The 13728-nt window shown below is 50.1% G+C and overlaps 1 protein-coding gene across 1 annotated transcript; it reads left to right on the top strand.

Moving 5' to 3' along the window:
* The first annotated feature begins 2501 nt into the window (after positions 1 to 2501).
* Arsh (arylsulfatase family member H) lies at positions 2502 to 10382 on the top strand. The gene is made up of 11 exons (XM_057752360.1): positions 2502 to 2510; positions 4873 to 4903; positions 5094 to 5202; positions 5478 to 5599; positions 6513 to 6638; positions 7417 to 7840; positions 8026 to 8162; positions 8699 to 8833; positions 9043 to 9205; positions 9323 to 9444; positions 10030 to 10382. The coding sequence occupies exons 1-11, from the start codon at positions 2502 to 2504 to the stop codon at positions 10380 to 10382; spliced, it is 1731 nt and encodes a 576-aa protein (XP_057608343.1).
* The last annotated feature ends 3346 nt before the right edge of the window (positions 10383 to 13728 follow it).

The following is a 13728-nucleotide window of genomic DNA, read 5'->3' as shown; positions in this document are numbered from 1 at the left end:
CTGCTTGCTTCAAACGTCCTTGTCGGTACTCCATTAACTGCTATTTTGTCTGTTTTGAAATTCCCCTATACCCCTGCCTTGCAGCTTTTCCCTTTAAAATCCTGTTACCCTGAAGCCTCTGGGGAGTCGGCTTTAGCTAACTTGTAATCAGTAAACCCCAGTGTGTTTGCATCGGATACCGACTCTGTGGTGATCTGTTTGGGGGTGCCATGACACAGGCACAACAGTGATACTGGAACAGTAGCTGAACATGTAGGAACCCAAGTGTGCACAGCAACTGCGGGAATAGCCCAGCATGCCCCAGGTCCCTCCCATAATACACAGGCCCTTAGGCATTTTGCCAGGTGCTCTTCAAACTCAGATTTGCCCCTAGAGAAGAAGGCAATAGGGCATTTAGGAGTATCAGACTTTCTGGTTGATAGATGTTCACAAATGCAACTAAATATGAAAGAAACATGAAACCAGCAGTGTGGGTGTGATTTACAACTGTATTTGAACAGTAAAGGCATCTATAATTTGAAATAATAGTGATGCACAGATGCTCGTGATGCTGAAATGGGAACTAATTGTGGGAGGAAGATGTTCTGTTCACTGCCAAAGATGTAAATTCGCCTATGCTTTTACATTGAAAACTTCAATGTTAAAACTTGTAAGCTTGGAAAAAAGTCACCAGGCCGACTTTCTCAGCAAAACCTACTTAAAGGTGAATTCCTTTTACATAAACTTTCAATAAAATGTGTAAAGGGACAGGTCAGACTCTAACTGGCACCTTAATGTTCTTTTTTTTTTGGTTTTTCGAGACAGGGTTTCTCTGTGGCTTTGGAGCCTGTCCTGGAGCTAGCTCTGTAGACCAGGCTGGTCTCGAACTCACAGAGATCCGCCTGCCTCTGCCTCCCGAGTGCTGGGATTAAAGGCATGCGCCACCATCGCCCGGCTACCTTAATGTTCTTTACAGAAAATTCTCCTGGACCTAGGACTCTCTCTACCCCCTGTCTTCTTTCCTTGTTGTCTTTCAAGTCTCCCAGACATTGTTATCTATTCCTATTGCTTTTTGTATTGGTGTCAGTTCTAATAAATCTCTTCATGTTCAGGTTAGAAAGTACCAAAAAGATAACTATAATACACAGGCTTAATGTGTATTAGAGACTGAAGCATAAAAATAACCCTGAAAGTAGCAGTGGCTTCTCATGTTTCAGTCTGCTGCAGCCAGTAGGTTAGCCTTGTGCACACCCAGCATTTCCTACAAGTGTGCCCGACCTCTTACAAGTTGATTATGTGAGAAAATGAAAGTCTTTTAGGAATTGTAAATATGACATTTTAATCCATCACACTCTGGTGATCTCAAGAAAAACATACGCAGGCCCATTCCATCATGCATAAACTACTAACATGCACCAGGCCTTTTCCATAATACACAGGGCCCTTCCAGTAATGCACCAAGCCCTGCCCAAAAAACATAGACCTTCCCATAATGTACAGGCCTCTCCCATAATAACCAGGCCCATCCCATCTTGCACCAGGCCCCTCCTAGCATGCACCAGGCCCCTCCTGTAAAGCAAGACCCCTCTTATAATACCCAGGCACATCCCATAATACTCAAGTCCCTCCCATCATGCATCAGGCTCCTCCCAACCTGTACCAGGCCCCTCCTATAATACACAAAGCACTCCCAGTATGCATCAGGCCCCTCCTATCATACCCAGGTCCATCTCATCATGTTCCAGGCCCCTTCAAGCATGCATCAGGCCCCTCCCCATTTATTCTTCATTAATTCCAGCTGAAAGTCCTTCATGATGCTGATTGACATGTGGGTAGCTGAGTTCCTGTGAGGCCAGTGGTTTGATCTCTGTGTAACCCCAGCTTCATTCTTCCCAAGTTATCATTAAAACTCTCTTTTAAAGAATCTGGAAGGGGAGGTTGCTGAGGCCAGACACCTTAATTAGTATGTAATTATGGTAATGAGATCAGAGGGATACTTAATTATGCTAATGTGACCGTAGGACACTTAATTATGCTAATGAGGGCAGGCATAACCAGATATGCTAATGAGGCTCAGCCAGTGTCCCTGTCTGATGGGAAAGGACTGTGTCCCCATGTAGGAGCCGCAGCAGGAGCTCAGGGTGAGTGCAGTCTGTTGGTTATTCAGTTTATTATCACTGCTGGGGTGGGGGGAGAGGGTCAATGGTTCTCTGTGGCTCCTGAGCACGGGGGACCCCAGGATTGCCAGGAGAATGTGATAGCTGTTGAGGGTGTTTCAGGAGTGCTATCTGCTCAGGAGCAGGAGCTATCTGTCCCTCCATCTGTCTGTCATGATAAGAAATGGTGTGTTTGACAAGTGTGACTGGGTCCAGTCATGATAGCAAATGAGGTACATTTGATTAACAGCTGTAACTGGAGTCCAGCTCATGGTGGAAAACGATGTGTGTTTGTTTCACAGCTGTGGTTGGGTTCAGGTCTTGATTGGAAATTATCGATTGACAGGAGTGACTTGAGTCTCGGTCATGATGGAAGTGAGTGTTTGATTTAAAGGGGTGAATGTGGTCTGGGTCATGATGGGAAATCACCTGATTGACAGGGATGACTGGGGTCTGGGTCATGATGGGAGTTTGATTGACAGGAGTGACTGGTGTCCAGGTTATGATGAGAAATGTCGTATATTTTATTGACAGGAGTATGTAAATTTCTGTTTCTCTGTCTGAACATTCTCCTACGATAATGTGAGGGAATCACAAAAAGTCAAGTAGTTTTCATGTGACATCAGGCAGGCCCAACAAACCCCATGTTTTCTTGTTGACCCTGCCCAACCCTGCCTGGTTGGCTATGTAATTGAGGCCACAGGGAGAGATGAAAAAGTTAACAACTGCCCAAGTTCCCTTTGAACTTCATCCTTGATCACTAGCAACTCAGACTCCCGACACATCACACAATTACTATAAAACAGCCATGTCTAAGTAATTGGGGTGACTGAGGTAGCCCTGTGATATCAAAGACCCTGGAAGTATAAATACTTATAAATTCAGGGTCACGATTCTGCCCCTAACACCCCTAGAATTGTTTTTAATGAAGCCATGGGCCTCTTTATCAAATTTCAGGAACTGAGAAGAGGGTCTATGCATTTACCTGGGCCTCTGGGCCCCTGGTATTCTGGAAGTTAATAAGGAATCAGCAGTTATAATGGTTTTAGCCCAGGATATTCCACATCCTTTGCTGTGTGTGCACAGGGTCTTCTTCCTTTGTCTCTATGGGCTCATGTTGAAGTGAGGGTCTGTGACCTGGGGTGGGGTAAGAGATGTTGGACCCTAGAGTCCAATCACCGAGGAGGAGTCATCCCCCCAGAGACTATCTCTCACACCACAGCTGATATAATAGCATGAACATTTTATTAATTCTGTCATGACAGGGTCTTTCAGCATTCGGGAGGCTAGAAAGACCCAAAATGTCTGATACAGGCTATTTTTAAAGGGAAAAACCACAGAAGCAAGAGGTGTCTAGGGGTTGTTCTTTAACTATTATGATTGGCTTATTTAAAAGGGTTATTACCAATAATTGGCTGGAGAGCGATTGTCGGATCACATAAAGTAAGGGGAAACATCTGGGGTCACTTTGCCCCTTTCCCAGGGACTAAGTCAAAACATCAAGTAGTATGTGCATGTGTAGTTGTTAACTGAGTCAACACCTAAGGGTTATCTTGCCCCTATTCAATAACTGAGCTCTATTTGGAGAACATTCACAAGGACTCAGGGAGCTGATGGAAAGTTCCCAACATTTCAGTATGTGGTGCGTGGGCAATTGTTAGGTCCTTGGTTCCCAGGGGAGGGGGGAGCATTACTGCTGAGACTGAGGGTTGTCAGACATGGCTTCAGAGTTCCACAGGGATACTGCATAGGAGTCTGTGGAAGCGTCAGAGTGGGTGACATTAGGGACGTGTTCTCCTTTTTCTCCACTGTGTAATTCCCTGCTATCCCAGCATGCCTTGCAATGGGTTGGGCCGTGCCACTCACTTCCCTTCTGTTTGAATTTTTGTTATAAATGTGAACCATTTCCAGGAGGGAGGTATACATTGAGATTGCCCTCCAGAGCACTGTGGGAGACTGTGAGACAGCAGGGCATCACTGGAGCACAGGATGGAGAAGAGCAACATGGGAGGATGGAGTGGAGCAGGGGGTGGATGGAGTGGGGCATTATGGGAGCATATGCTGACACCCAGCTGCTGACATCACAGTGCACAGGAAGTAAAGAGACCACTTCCTGTGTCCCTTTGAAGGAAATGCACATAATTAATGTTAGGAATTTTTCCTAACGTGAGCTCTCTGCTGATGCAAAAATCCCAATCAAGTCAAATCACAATAAGCCAAATTAGAAATATCCAGGTTTAATGGAATTCCTGCGCTCTCAGGTGGACCCAAGGGGGAACCGGGAAGCCGCAAATGCAACCACCGCAGCGGGGACACGAGGAAAGATACCACCAGGAAACTTTCCAGGGAAGCAGTTTAAATAGACTGAGGGCGTGGTCAAGATTTTGGCGGACTCGTCTTGACCATCCTCTGGGTGGGCACAGGGACAGGGCCTCCAAAGATGGAGGCCAGAGACTGGGGCTTACAATTACTCCACCCTTTCTAAGTGGCCCTGTCTCCAACTACTGCCACTTGCTGGGAAACAGGTCACATAATGAGCTGCAATTAATAGTCATGTCTTTTCCTGTAAACCTGAGAAATATCTCCCACTTGGCATGAAATAAGTCCCACCCTGAAGATCATGTTGACCTAAAAGTCTATCAGAATGATGTCAGCATGATGGCACAGCCAGGTCACATGCAGGTGACAAGTGATCGCACTTATATTTTTAAATTTATTTTTGTGCTTTTCTTTCTAGTACAGAAGAAGATGCAACCGCAAAGCACACGGTGAGAAGACACACAATTTCCTGTGTGTGGGCATGTATGAGGGATGATTGAATGGGTGAGCTTGGGTGTCACTGAAACTTGGAGGATATGGAATAATAAGAATGTTCCATGGAGTGATTGACACTGAAGCTGCTCCCACCTTTCTCCAGGACCCTCTGCCTGTGGCTGTTCCTCTGCTTTGCTTTTGCAGACACACGTGGTGAGTTTGTGACTCGGAACTCCCGCCCCAACATTGTGCTGCTCATGGCTGATGACCTTGGCGTGGGGGACCTAGGCTGCTATGGGAACACCTCTGTCAGGTAAACTGAGTCACATCTCAGCCCCCGCCTTTTTCCAGTAACATCTCCCCCACAATGGCGGCAGCCATCTTGCAGAAGCCCAAGTTTGCCCACAGAAGAGTGTGGTCACAGAAGTCACATGCAGCCCATGTGACTCTGATGTGGGCAGTGATACAGGAATACCACCACTCTCCCTAGCTGTCAGTCTTGATTCATAGCTTGGGGAGTAACACGTTGATACCATGACCTCTCCTGACCCCACCCCCACGTATGACCTCCCTCTGAACCCCCCTCAGCACTCCAAACATTGACCGTCTGGCGAGCGAGGGCGTGATGCTCACACAGCACCTGGCAGCTGCATCTGTTTGTTCACCAAGCCGTGCAGCTTTTCTCACAGGGCGCTACCCTGTGCGCTCAGGTGAGTGTGATGTGACCCGACATCACCAAGGACAATCCCCTAACCAGCATGCACTGCTATGTGCACTCAGGTGGACAGTACGCTACCCACTATGCACTGCCACATGTGCCTGAAGTCATTGCAGGCAGCCCCATACCCAACATGCATCACCTCATGCATACTGGTGGGTGTGTGCATGCCATCACGGCAGTAAGCCTGCTACCCAACACGTACCACCCCATGGGCTCAGGTGGATGCCATATATGCCTGATGTCATCACGGCTGCCAGTTACCCAGCATGCACCACCCTGAGTGCTCAGATGTTATTACTGGCTCCTTACGCAACATGCACTGTGTCTACAAAGAGTGTTCCTTGGCTGATTTCTCAGTAATATATGCTAATTGGCACTCAAATAAATTTACATATAAGTAAATATACTTCCATATCATCATGGTGACCCCTCTGTTTCCTGTAGTGGGAAATCAAAGGGGTGCCAACGTCATGATGTTGCTCATTGTCTTTGGGGTGCTGACATCATGACAGCATATGAGTACTGACATCAAGATACCGAGCTTTCTGCCGAAGCAAAAATCCCAATTAAGCTAAATCACAACAAGCTGAAGTAAAGGATATCCAGGTTTTAATGAGATTCGGGTTGGGGGTGATGGGGCACGACAGCACACCGGGACTTTCCAGGGAGCAGTAAATAGACTGGGGGAGGGGTCAAGGTTTGGTGGGCACAGGGACGGGGCCTCTAAAGATGGAGGCCAGAGACCGGGACTTACAGTCATAATGGGATGCGGGTGTGCTGATGTCATGATATCCTCCTGAGAGTGCTGATATCATTGTCCTGTGGTGCTGATGTCATGATAGTGTCCTGAGGGTACAGTTTCAGATGGCAGTGCCGTGACCTCCTGACCTCTGCTTCCCCAGGCATGGCGTCACCCAACAACATGTACCGTGATGTCATGTGGCTGGGCGGGTCGGGCGGACTCCCGAGCAATGAGACGACTTTCGCCAAGATGCTGCAACACAGGGGATACCGCACAGGACTCATAGGTCAGGGCTCAGAAAGGAGAGCGGAGGGTTCTAAGTGGAAGGGGTCATGGGTGAGAGGTAAGGGGTCAGTGGTGGGAGGGGAAAGGGTCACTGGTCAGAGGAGGAAAGGAGGGGTCAAGAGTCACATGTCACAGATGGAAGAGGTGAGTTGGGGAGGGGGGTCATAGGTCACAGAGGGGAGGCCTGAGGGATCACAGGTCAGAGAGGAGGGTGAGGAAATGGAGGGTCATAGGTGAGGGGTCACAGGTCAGAACGGAGAGAGGTGAAGGAGGTGAGTGGTTCATAATTGAGGGGCAAAGGGTCACTGGTCGGAGAAGGAAGGAGTGAGGAAGAAAGGGAAGAGATCAGAGGTGAGGAGAGGTCATAGTGAGAAGGGGTGAGGGGTTATAGGTGAAGGGGGATCAGGGGTGTTGCAGTTTGTGTGGCCAGGTGGAACTTAGGGAGTGGGACTTCCTGACAAAATTGACACCAGGGTGCCCCATGATTGACACCTGTCAGTCATCAACACCCACACCTCCTGACAGCCCTGCACCAAGGGGAAGTCAGTTGGTCACCTGATATGTGCAGTCTACTGCAGAGTGATGGATTCATGCTGGAGTCCTGGCATGGAGGGAGGTACCACCCAGAGTAGAGGGGGCTTCCAGTGTTCGTCAGGCTGTATTTTCCACTGAAAATGGTTCAGGCCTAGAATATGTGAAAAGCAGACAGACACAAGGGTGTGATGTCAACATAATGACATGCCAATGACGTCACCCTGCCACCCGTCCCGCCTACGCAGGTAAGTGGCACCTGGGTATGAGTTGTGCATCTCGTGGCGACCACTGTGCACACCCGCTCAACCACGGCTTTGACTTCTTCTACGGGATGCCACTGGGACTGCTGGGAGACTGTAGTGCTGGTGCCTGGCCGGAAGTGCACCGCAGGCTGCGTATCCAGTTGTGGGTGACGTCAGCAGTGCTGGCCACCCTCCCCTTCCTGCTGTTGGTGCCCCGCCTGGCAGGCTGGTTTCCTGTCCCTTGGATGCTCATGGCCACTTCTGGATTCCTGGCTGCACTCTTCTTCCTGTCCTGGTTCAGCAGCTACGGCTTCGTGCGCAGGTGGAACTGCATAATCATGCGTGACCATGATGTCATCCAGCAGCCAGCTGATGAGGCACGGGCGGCAGGGTTGATGCTGAGCGAGGCGCTGGCCTTCATCGACAGGTGACTTCATGTCTGACAGAAGGGCTGGGAGCAGGTCTTGAGGGGTGATTGACATGGGAGCTTTGTGGACGTATTCTGAGGGATGATTGACATGGGCTAATTGAGGGCTTATCCTCGGAAATGACTGGCAAAAAGGCTGTGGGATGTCGGGAGTGGTCATGTGGCCCCCTGAATTCCTGTCACAGGCACAAGCGCAGCCCATTCCTGCTGTTCCTGTCCTTCCTACACGTGCACACGCCGCTGCCTACACGTGGAAATTTCGTGGGTCGCAGCAAGTTTGGGACATATGGGGACAATGTGGAGGAGCTAGACTGGATGGTGGGTGAGTGTCACATGACTGAGTGCAGAAATCGCATATGTAAAGAGTTCGTGAAGTAAATATGATTGCCCAGATGTCTGCAACGTCAGCTGGTGATTCATGGCATGATTTAATGATGAAGCATCCTGTTATCTGAGTGATAGAGCCATATTGTCATTTGACATCATTGGAAATAACTTGTTCAATAATCAAATGTGATGTCATCCCATGTGATCCAAGGACCCGCAGCGCCCACATCCTGGCTGACACTGAGGGTGCTCACTGCAGGCCCCACTCCCGCCCCATGTGCTCATTGTAGGTCCCCACAGCTGCCTACCTTCTCATTGTAGGGAGGCCCCTTACCTACATGCACAAGCTAGGACACGCCCCCACCTCATATGACCACCGATGCCCCACTCCACCACATGTGCTCACCTGAAGCCCTGCCCATGCCCTCATGCTCACCCTTGGTCCTGCCCCCACCCTTGGCTCCACCCCATGCACTCACATTAGGTTCACACACTGTCCACATACCCCCCTCTCCCATCTCCACCCCCCAGGGAAAGTCCTTGCTGCCCTGGACCGGGAGCGCCTGACCAATCAGACCCTGGTTTACTTCACATCAGACAATGGTGGCCGCCTGGAGGCCGAGGAGGGCGGGGTCCGAGCTGGTGGCTGGAATGGGGTCTACAGGGGTGAGTGAGAGCTCCCAAAATGCACTACTGTCCCCCCAGGCTCTGTGTGGAGGTCAAAGGCCACCTGTGCTACTGTGTTCCCCTCCTCCCTACCCCCCCAAGGTGGGGTAGGATTCAAGATTTGAACCCGGGACCCAGGAATGGGCAGTAGTCACCTCGCTCTCACTCAGCCCTCTCACCTACCCATTTTCACGCTGGTCATATGACAGGAGGCAGTGGCATGGGTGGCTGGGAGGGCGGAGTGCGTGTGCCTGGCATCTTCAGGTGGCCTACAGTGCTGGAGGCAGGACGAGTCATCGAGGAGCCCACAAGCCTCATGGACCTGCTCCCCACACTAAGTCACGTGGGTGGCGGGATCCTCCCCCAGGACAGGTGATTAGGGACTGGGCAGTGTGTGGGCAGGGTCTGAGGGATGATTGACAGGGGAGAATTTGTACTGAAATCCCGCCCCTTTCCCTCCCACTGACTTCCTCTTTTTTCTGCACAAAGAGTGATTGATGGCCAGAACCTGATGCCATTGCTGGAGGGCCACGTGCAGCACTCGGACCATGAGTTCCTGTTCCACTATTGTGGCATTTTCCTGCACAGCGTACGGTGGCACCAGAGGGACTGTAAGTGGAGACAGGGCCAGGTGGAAGCAAAGAGGAACCGGAAGTAGGAAGAGAAGACGAAATGGAAAAGTTAGAAGAGGAAGTGGGGGGCAAAGGTGATGAGGAGGAAACAGAAGAGGAAGTAGGAAGAGAAATGGAAAAGGGACAGGAAGAGGAAAAAGTAGGAGGGAAATGGGAAGAGGAGTAGAAAGTGGAACTGGAAGAGGAAGCAGGTGTGGAAGAGGAAGAAGGGGGTACCAGAAGTGATGAGAAGGGGAAAAGGAAGTTGGGAGGAAGTGAAGGGTAAATGGAAGAGGAAGGGGTAAGGAAGCTCAACTGTGGAGAAGGGAGGGGAAATGCAGAGGATGAGGAAGTGAGGGAGAGTAAGTGGATCAGGAAGAAGCCTCTGAAAGTATCTTCAGATGACTGTCCCATGACCTTAGCACAATCCATTCTGGTCAAAGGTCTCCTCACAATGACGTTACCTAGTCTTGACTCCCCCCACTGTGGAGCATGTTCCCTGGGGTCCTCCTCCATGACAATCACAGAGTCACATGAAAGGAAGTCCACGGAGTTGCTTTGTCATGTGGTTATTCTCCTGTGCAGGCAACACTGTGTGGAAGGCCCATTATGTCACTCCCAATGTCTCCCCGGAGGGCTCGGACAGCTGCCACGGAGGTAGTGTGTGCGCATGCTCTGGTGATGTCACCCACCACGACCCACCCCTGCTCTTTGACATCTCACGAGACCCTGCAGAGTCACGGCCGCTGAACCCCGACAACGAAGCGCTGTTCGAGACAGTGCTTGGCAGGATGTCAGTGGCTATGAGGAAGCACCGAGCCACCATTACCCCCGCACCCCACCAGCTCTCTGTCTTCAACGCCCTCTGGAAGCCCTGGCTGCAGCCTTGCTGCGGTGCTGCTTTCCCGCTCTGCGGCTGCACGGGGGAGGATGTGTGAGCACGATTCTCACCAAGGGCCAGGTGCTTCCCATGAAGTGCTTCGTGATGGCAATGTGCTTGCCACACAGAGCTCACTGAGGGTGGTGTACGTCCCACGTGGTGCTCCCTGATGGAGGACTGCTTCCCCATGCAATGCTCCATGATGGCAGGATGATCCCGATGAGGTGCTCACTGATGGCACGGTGCTCCCAGCATGGTGTTCTACCATTACTGATGCGTCTCACACTGCTCACTGACCTTGAGGTACCCCCTACGTGTGCTTATGATGGCGGGCTGCTCACCACATGGTGCTCCCTGAGAATCTGTGCTCCCCAACAATGTTCACTGACAACTGGATGCTCCCCACAGTGCTTGCCAAGAGGGATTGTCCTCATACAGTGCTCATGGAGAACACCATGCTCCCTACGTGGTGCTCACTGATGCAGGGGTGTTCACCAGGCAGTTTTCTCTAGATGTTGAACTGATGATAGCTGGGTTCCTTACACAGTTCTCCCTGATAGCGGTAGTGCTCCTTACAGAGTAATCACTGACTCTTGCGCTTACCACATGGGTGCTCCTCCCATTGTGCTCAATGACAGCAGGTTGTTCTTCACACAATCCTTCCTGAAAGTGGGATGCTCCTCACATAGTACTCCCTGACTGCTGGGGAGCTCCTTACTCGATGCACCATGAGAGCAGGGTGCTCCTCACTTGGTACTCCCTGAGCAAGGTGTTTCTCACTTGGTATTCCCTGAAAGCAGGGTGATCTTCATGCAATGCTTCCTGATAGTGGGTGCTCACAAGGTACTTCTTGTCCATCATTTATCCCTCAAAATATTTGAGTTACCACCCTGTGCATGACGACACAGGAGGCCCATGCTTCAGTTTCCTCAGCAGGTCCTTCCTGTTTTCCTGGAAACAGAGAAGATTCTACAGATTGAGAGATCTGCGTGTCATTGTAATAAATTAGCATAAAGTATCGCATAGCAAATTAACATACAATTGTCATAATTAGAATAAATGGTTATATGTTATAAATGCCACCTGTGCTTCTTATCTGACCCATGCAGGGGAACTTATGGGTAGAGATGCAGATGATGATGGTGGACACTCCCACACACACATTGTGATACCATCAAGTCTCTAATACTGAGCCAAAGTACGGCATTATAAAGTCATCTGCCCTCAGAGACTAACCAAATACTGTTTTGATGTCATCATGTCTCTGTCAGGAAGGCAACAGAAATGTCATGACATCATATGGTAGATAATAACCAAGCAGCATCATGATGTCATCATATTTGAAATGCTACAAACAAACAGTCAAGTGACCCTAAAAAAGCAACCTGGAAGTGAAAAGAATGACCCAGGGTCCTGCAGCAAAGCATGATGGGAGGTGCCTGAGTGCCCTCCAAGGAGACTCTAGACCAGTTTGCTGTCAGACAGATCCTACTGGACTCTAGAGATCGGTTTCGTCATAGATGACATCACATCCAACTTCCCAAGCCCCACTGTGGCCCCAGGGATTTTGGGAGCAGCCTGAGGAAATTTCTCAATGATTTAGGATTTCTTTTTAGGGTGGAAAGGAGCGTGGATGGTCCAAATGCTTAAACCATCCCCATGCAGTGAAAACCCCATGCAGGGAGCCATTGTCACACTGACTGTCCTCCCTGTCAGAAAGCTCTGAGCAGAGTGTGCATGCTTATGTGCGTGGGGACATCTGGAGTTGAAGCCCAGCATGTTGCTGGCCATGTAGGGGTAGAACCTGGAGTTGGGGGGGTGTGCCACACGGGAGGGTAAGCAACCCATGCATGTCCACATATGGCATCCTGGTCATGATGGGTGTGTCCCCATGGTCGTCATCCAGGTCTGATCTGGCAGTTCCCACATGATATCTGCTCTGGGGATCCCCATGGCCCTGCAGGGGATGTGCTCAGTGAAGAACCAAAGTTTCCCCATTTTGTCCTCTGCTTTCATCTTGTGTATTGTGTAAGCTATTTTCTGAAAGAAAAAAAAAATCCGGTCCTCAGAAATGGCTAGGGGCAAAAGTAACAGGGTAGCCATCTGGAAAGTACAGATAACCACAGAATGTCACCACCCGAAGGTCAGCCAATAAGAAAACTTGACAAGCAACAGGCGAGGTTCAAAAGCAAAATTTCTGAAAAGTCCCTACATATAAGCCAATCAGGATTGAGCCGGTCACCCCACACCCTGCTAATGTAACTTTTCGGGTTTTGCCTTTAAATAATGCCCTCTAGAAGGGCAGAGTACCTTCTCTTGCCTCTGCTGCACCAGCTGCTTTGACGAGGTCCCTGCAGGCTTGTATTGTGCACACAATTAACCTTGCTTTTGCATTTTGGTGATTCTGTCTCGCTGGTGGTCTATTGGGGTCCCTACGGACTGGACATAAAATTTGCTACTCCTGGGCTGAGTTTAGATGACTGGTGATGTGTGGAGGGTAAGGGATCACACTTGGGGTCCCAGCATCTTCTTCAGGAATGGGTGGTTCCTGTTCCACATTCAACACGGTGAGCCCATTCTTGTGTGGGGCACCCGTGTTCATGCACCAGTAGGGATAGCTCCACGATATGCAGCGTTTTGTCTGCCTTGTTGAAGAAAAGCATTTGGCTTTGCCCGCCAGTAGCTGTAGCTCCGTCCTATTTGGCAAAACCCACAACAGCAGGAGCATGGGTCGGGGGTGACCCCACCTGACCCCCAGGCACTGCGGACAAACCTTATGTCCAGCCATGGCCATGATGGCTTCTAGTAATTATGTGCATTTCCTTCAAAGGGACACAGGAAGTGGTCTCTTTACTTCCTGTGCACTGTGATGTCAGCAGCTGGGTGTCAGCATGTGCTCCCATAATGCCCCACTCCATCCACCCCCTGCTCCACTCCATCCTCCCATGTTGCTCTTCTCCATCCTGTGCTCCAGTGATGCCCTGCTGTCTCACAGTCTCCCACAGTGCTCTGGAGGGCAATCTCAATGTATACCTCCCTCCTGGAAATGGTTCACATTTATAACAAAAATTCAAACAGAAGGGAAGTGAGTGGCACGGCCCAACCCATTGCAAGGCATGCTGGGATAGCAGGGAATTACACAGTGGAGAAAAAGGAGAACACGTCCCTAATGTCACCCACTCTGACGCTTCCACAGACTCCTATGCAGTATCCCTGTGGAACTCTGAAGCCATGTCTGACAACCCTCAGTCTCAGCAGTAATGCTCCCCCCTCCCCTGGGAACCAAGGACCTAACAATTGCCCACGCACCACATACTGAAATGTTGGGAACTTTCCATCAGCTCCCTGAGTCCTTGTGAATGTTCTCCAAATAGAGCTCAGTTATTGAATAGGGGCAAGATAAC

This window comes from Chionomys nivalis, chromosome 20 (assembly GCF_950005125.1).
Source record: "Chionomys nivalis chromosome 20, mChiNiv1.1, whole genome shotgun sequence".
In the NCBI taxonomy this organism is placed as follows: Eukaryota; Metazoa; Chordata; class Mammalia; order Rodentia; family Cricetidae; genus Chionomys; species Chionomys nivalis.
Note: the sequence above shows the minus strand (reverse complement) of the source record. Positions and strands in the feature narration are given on the sequence as shown.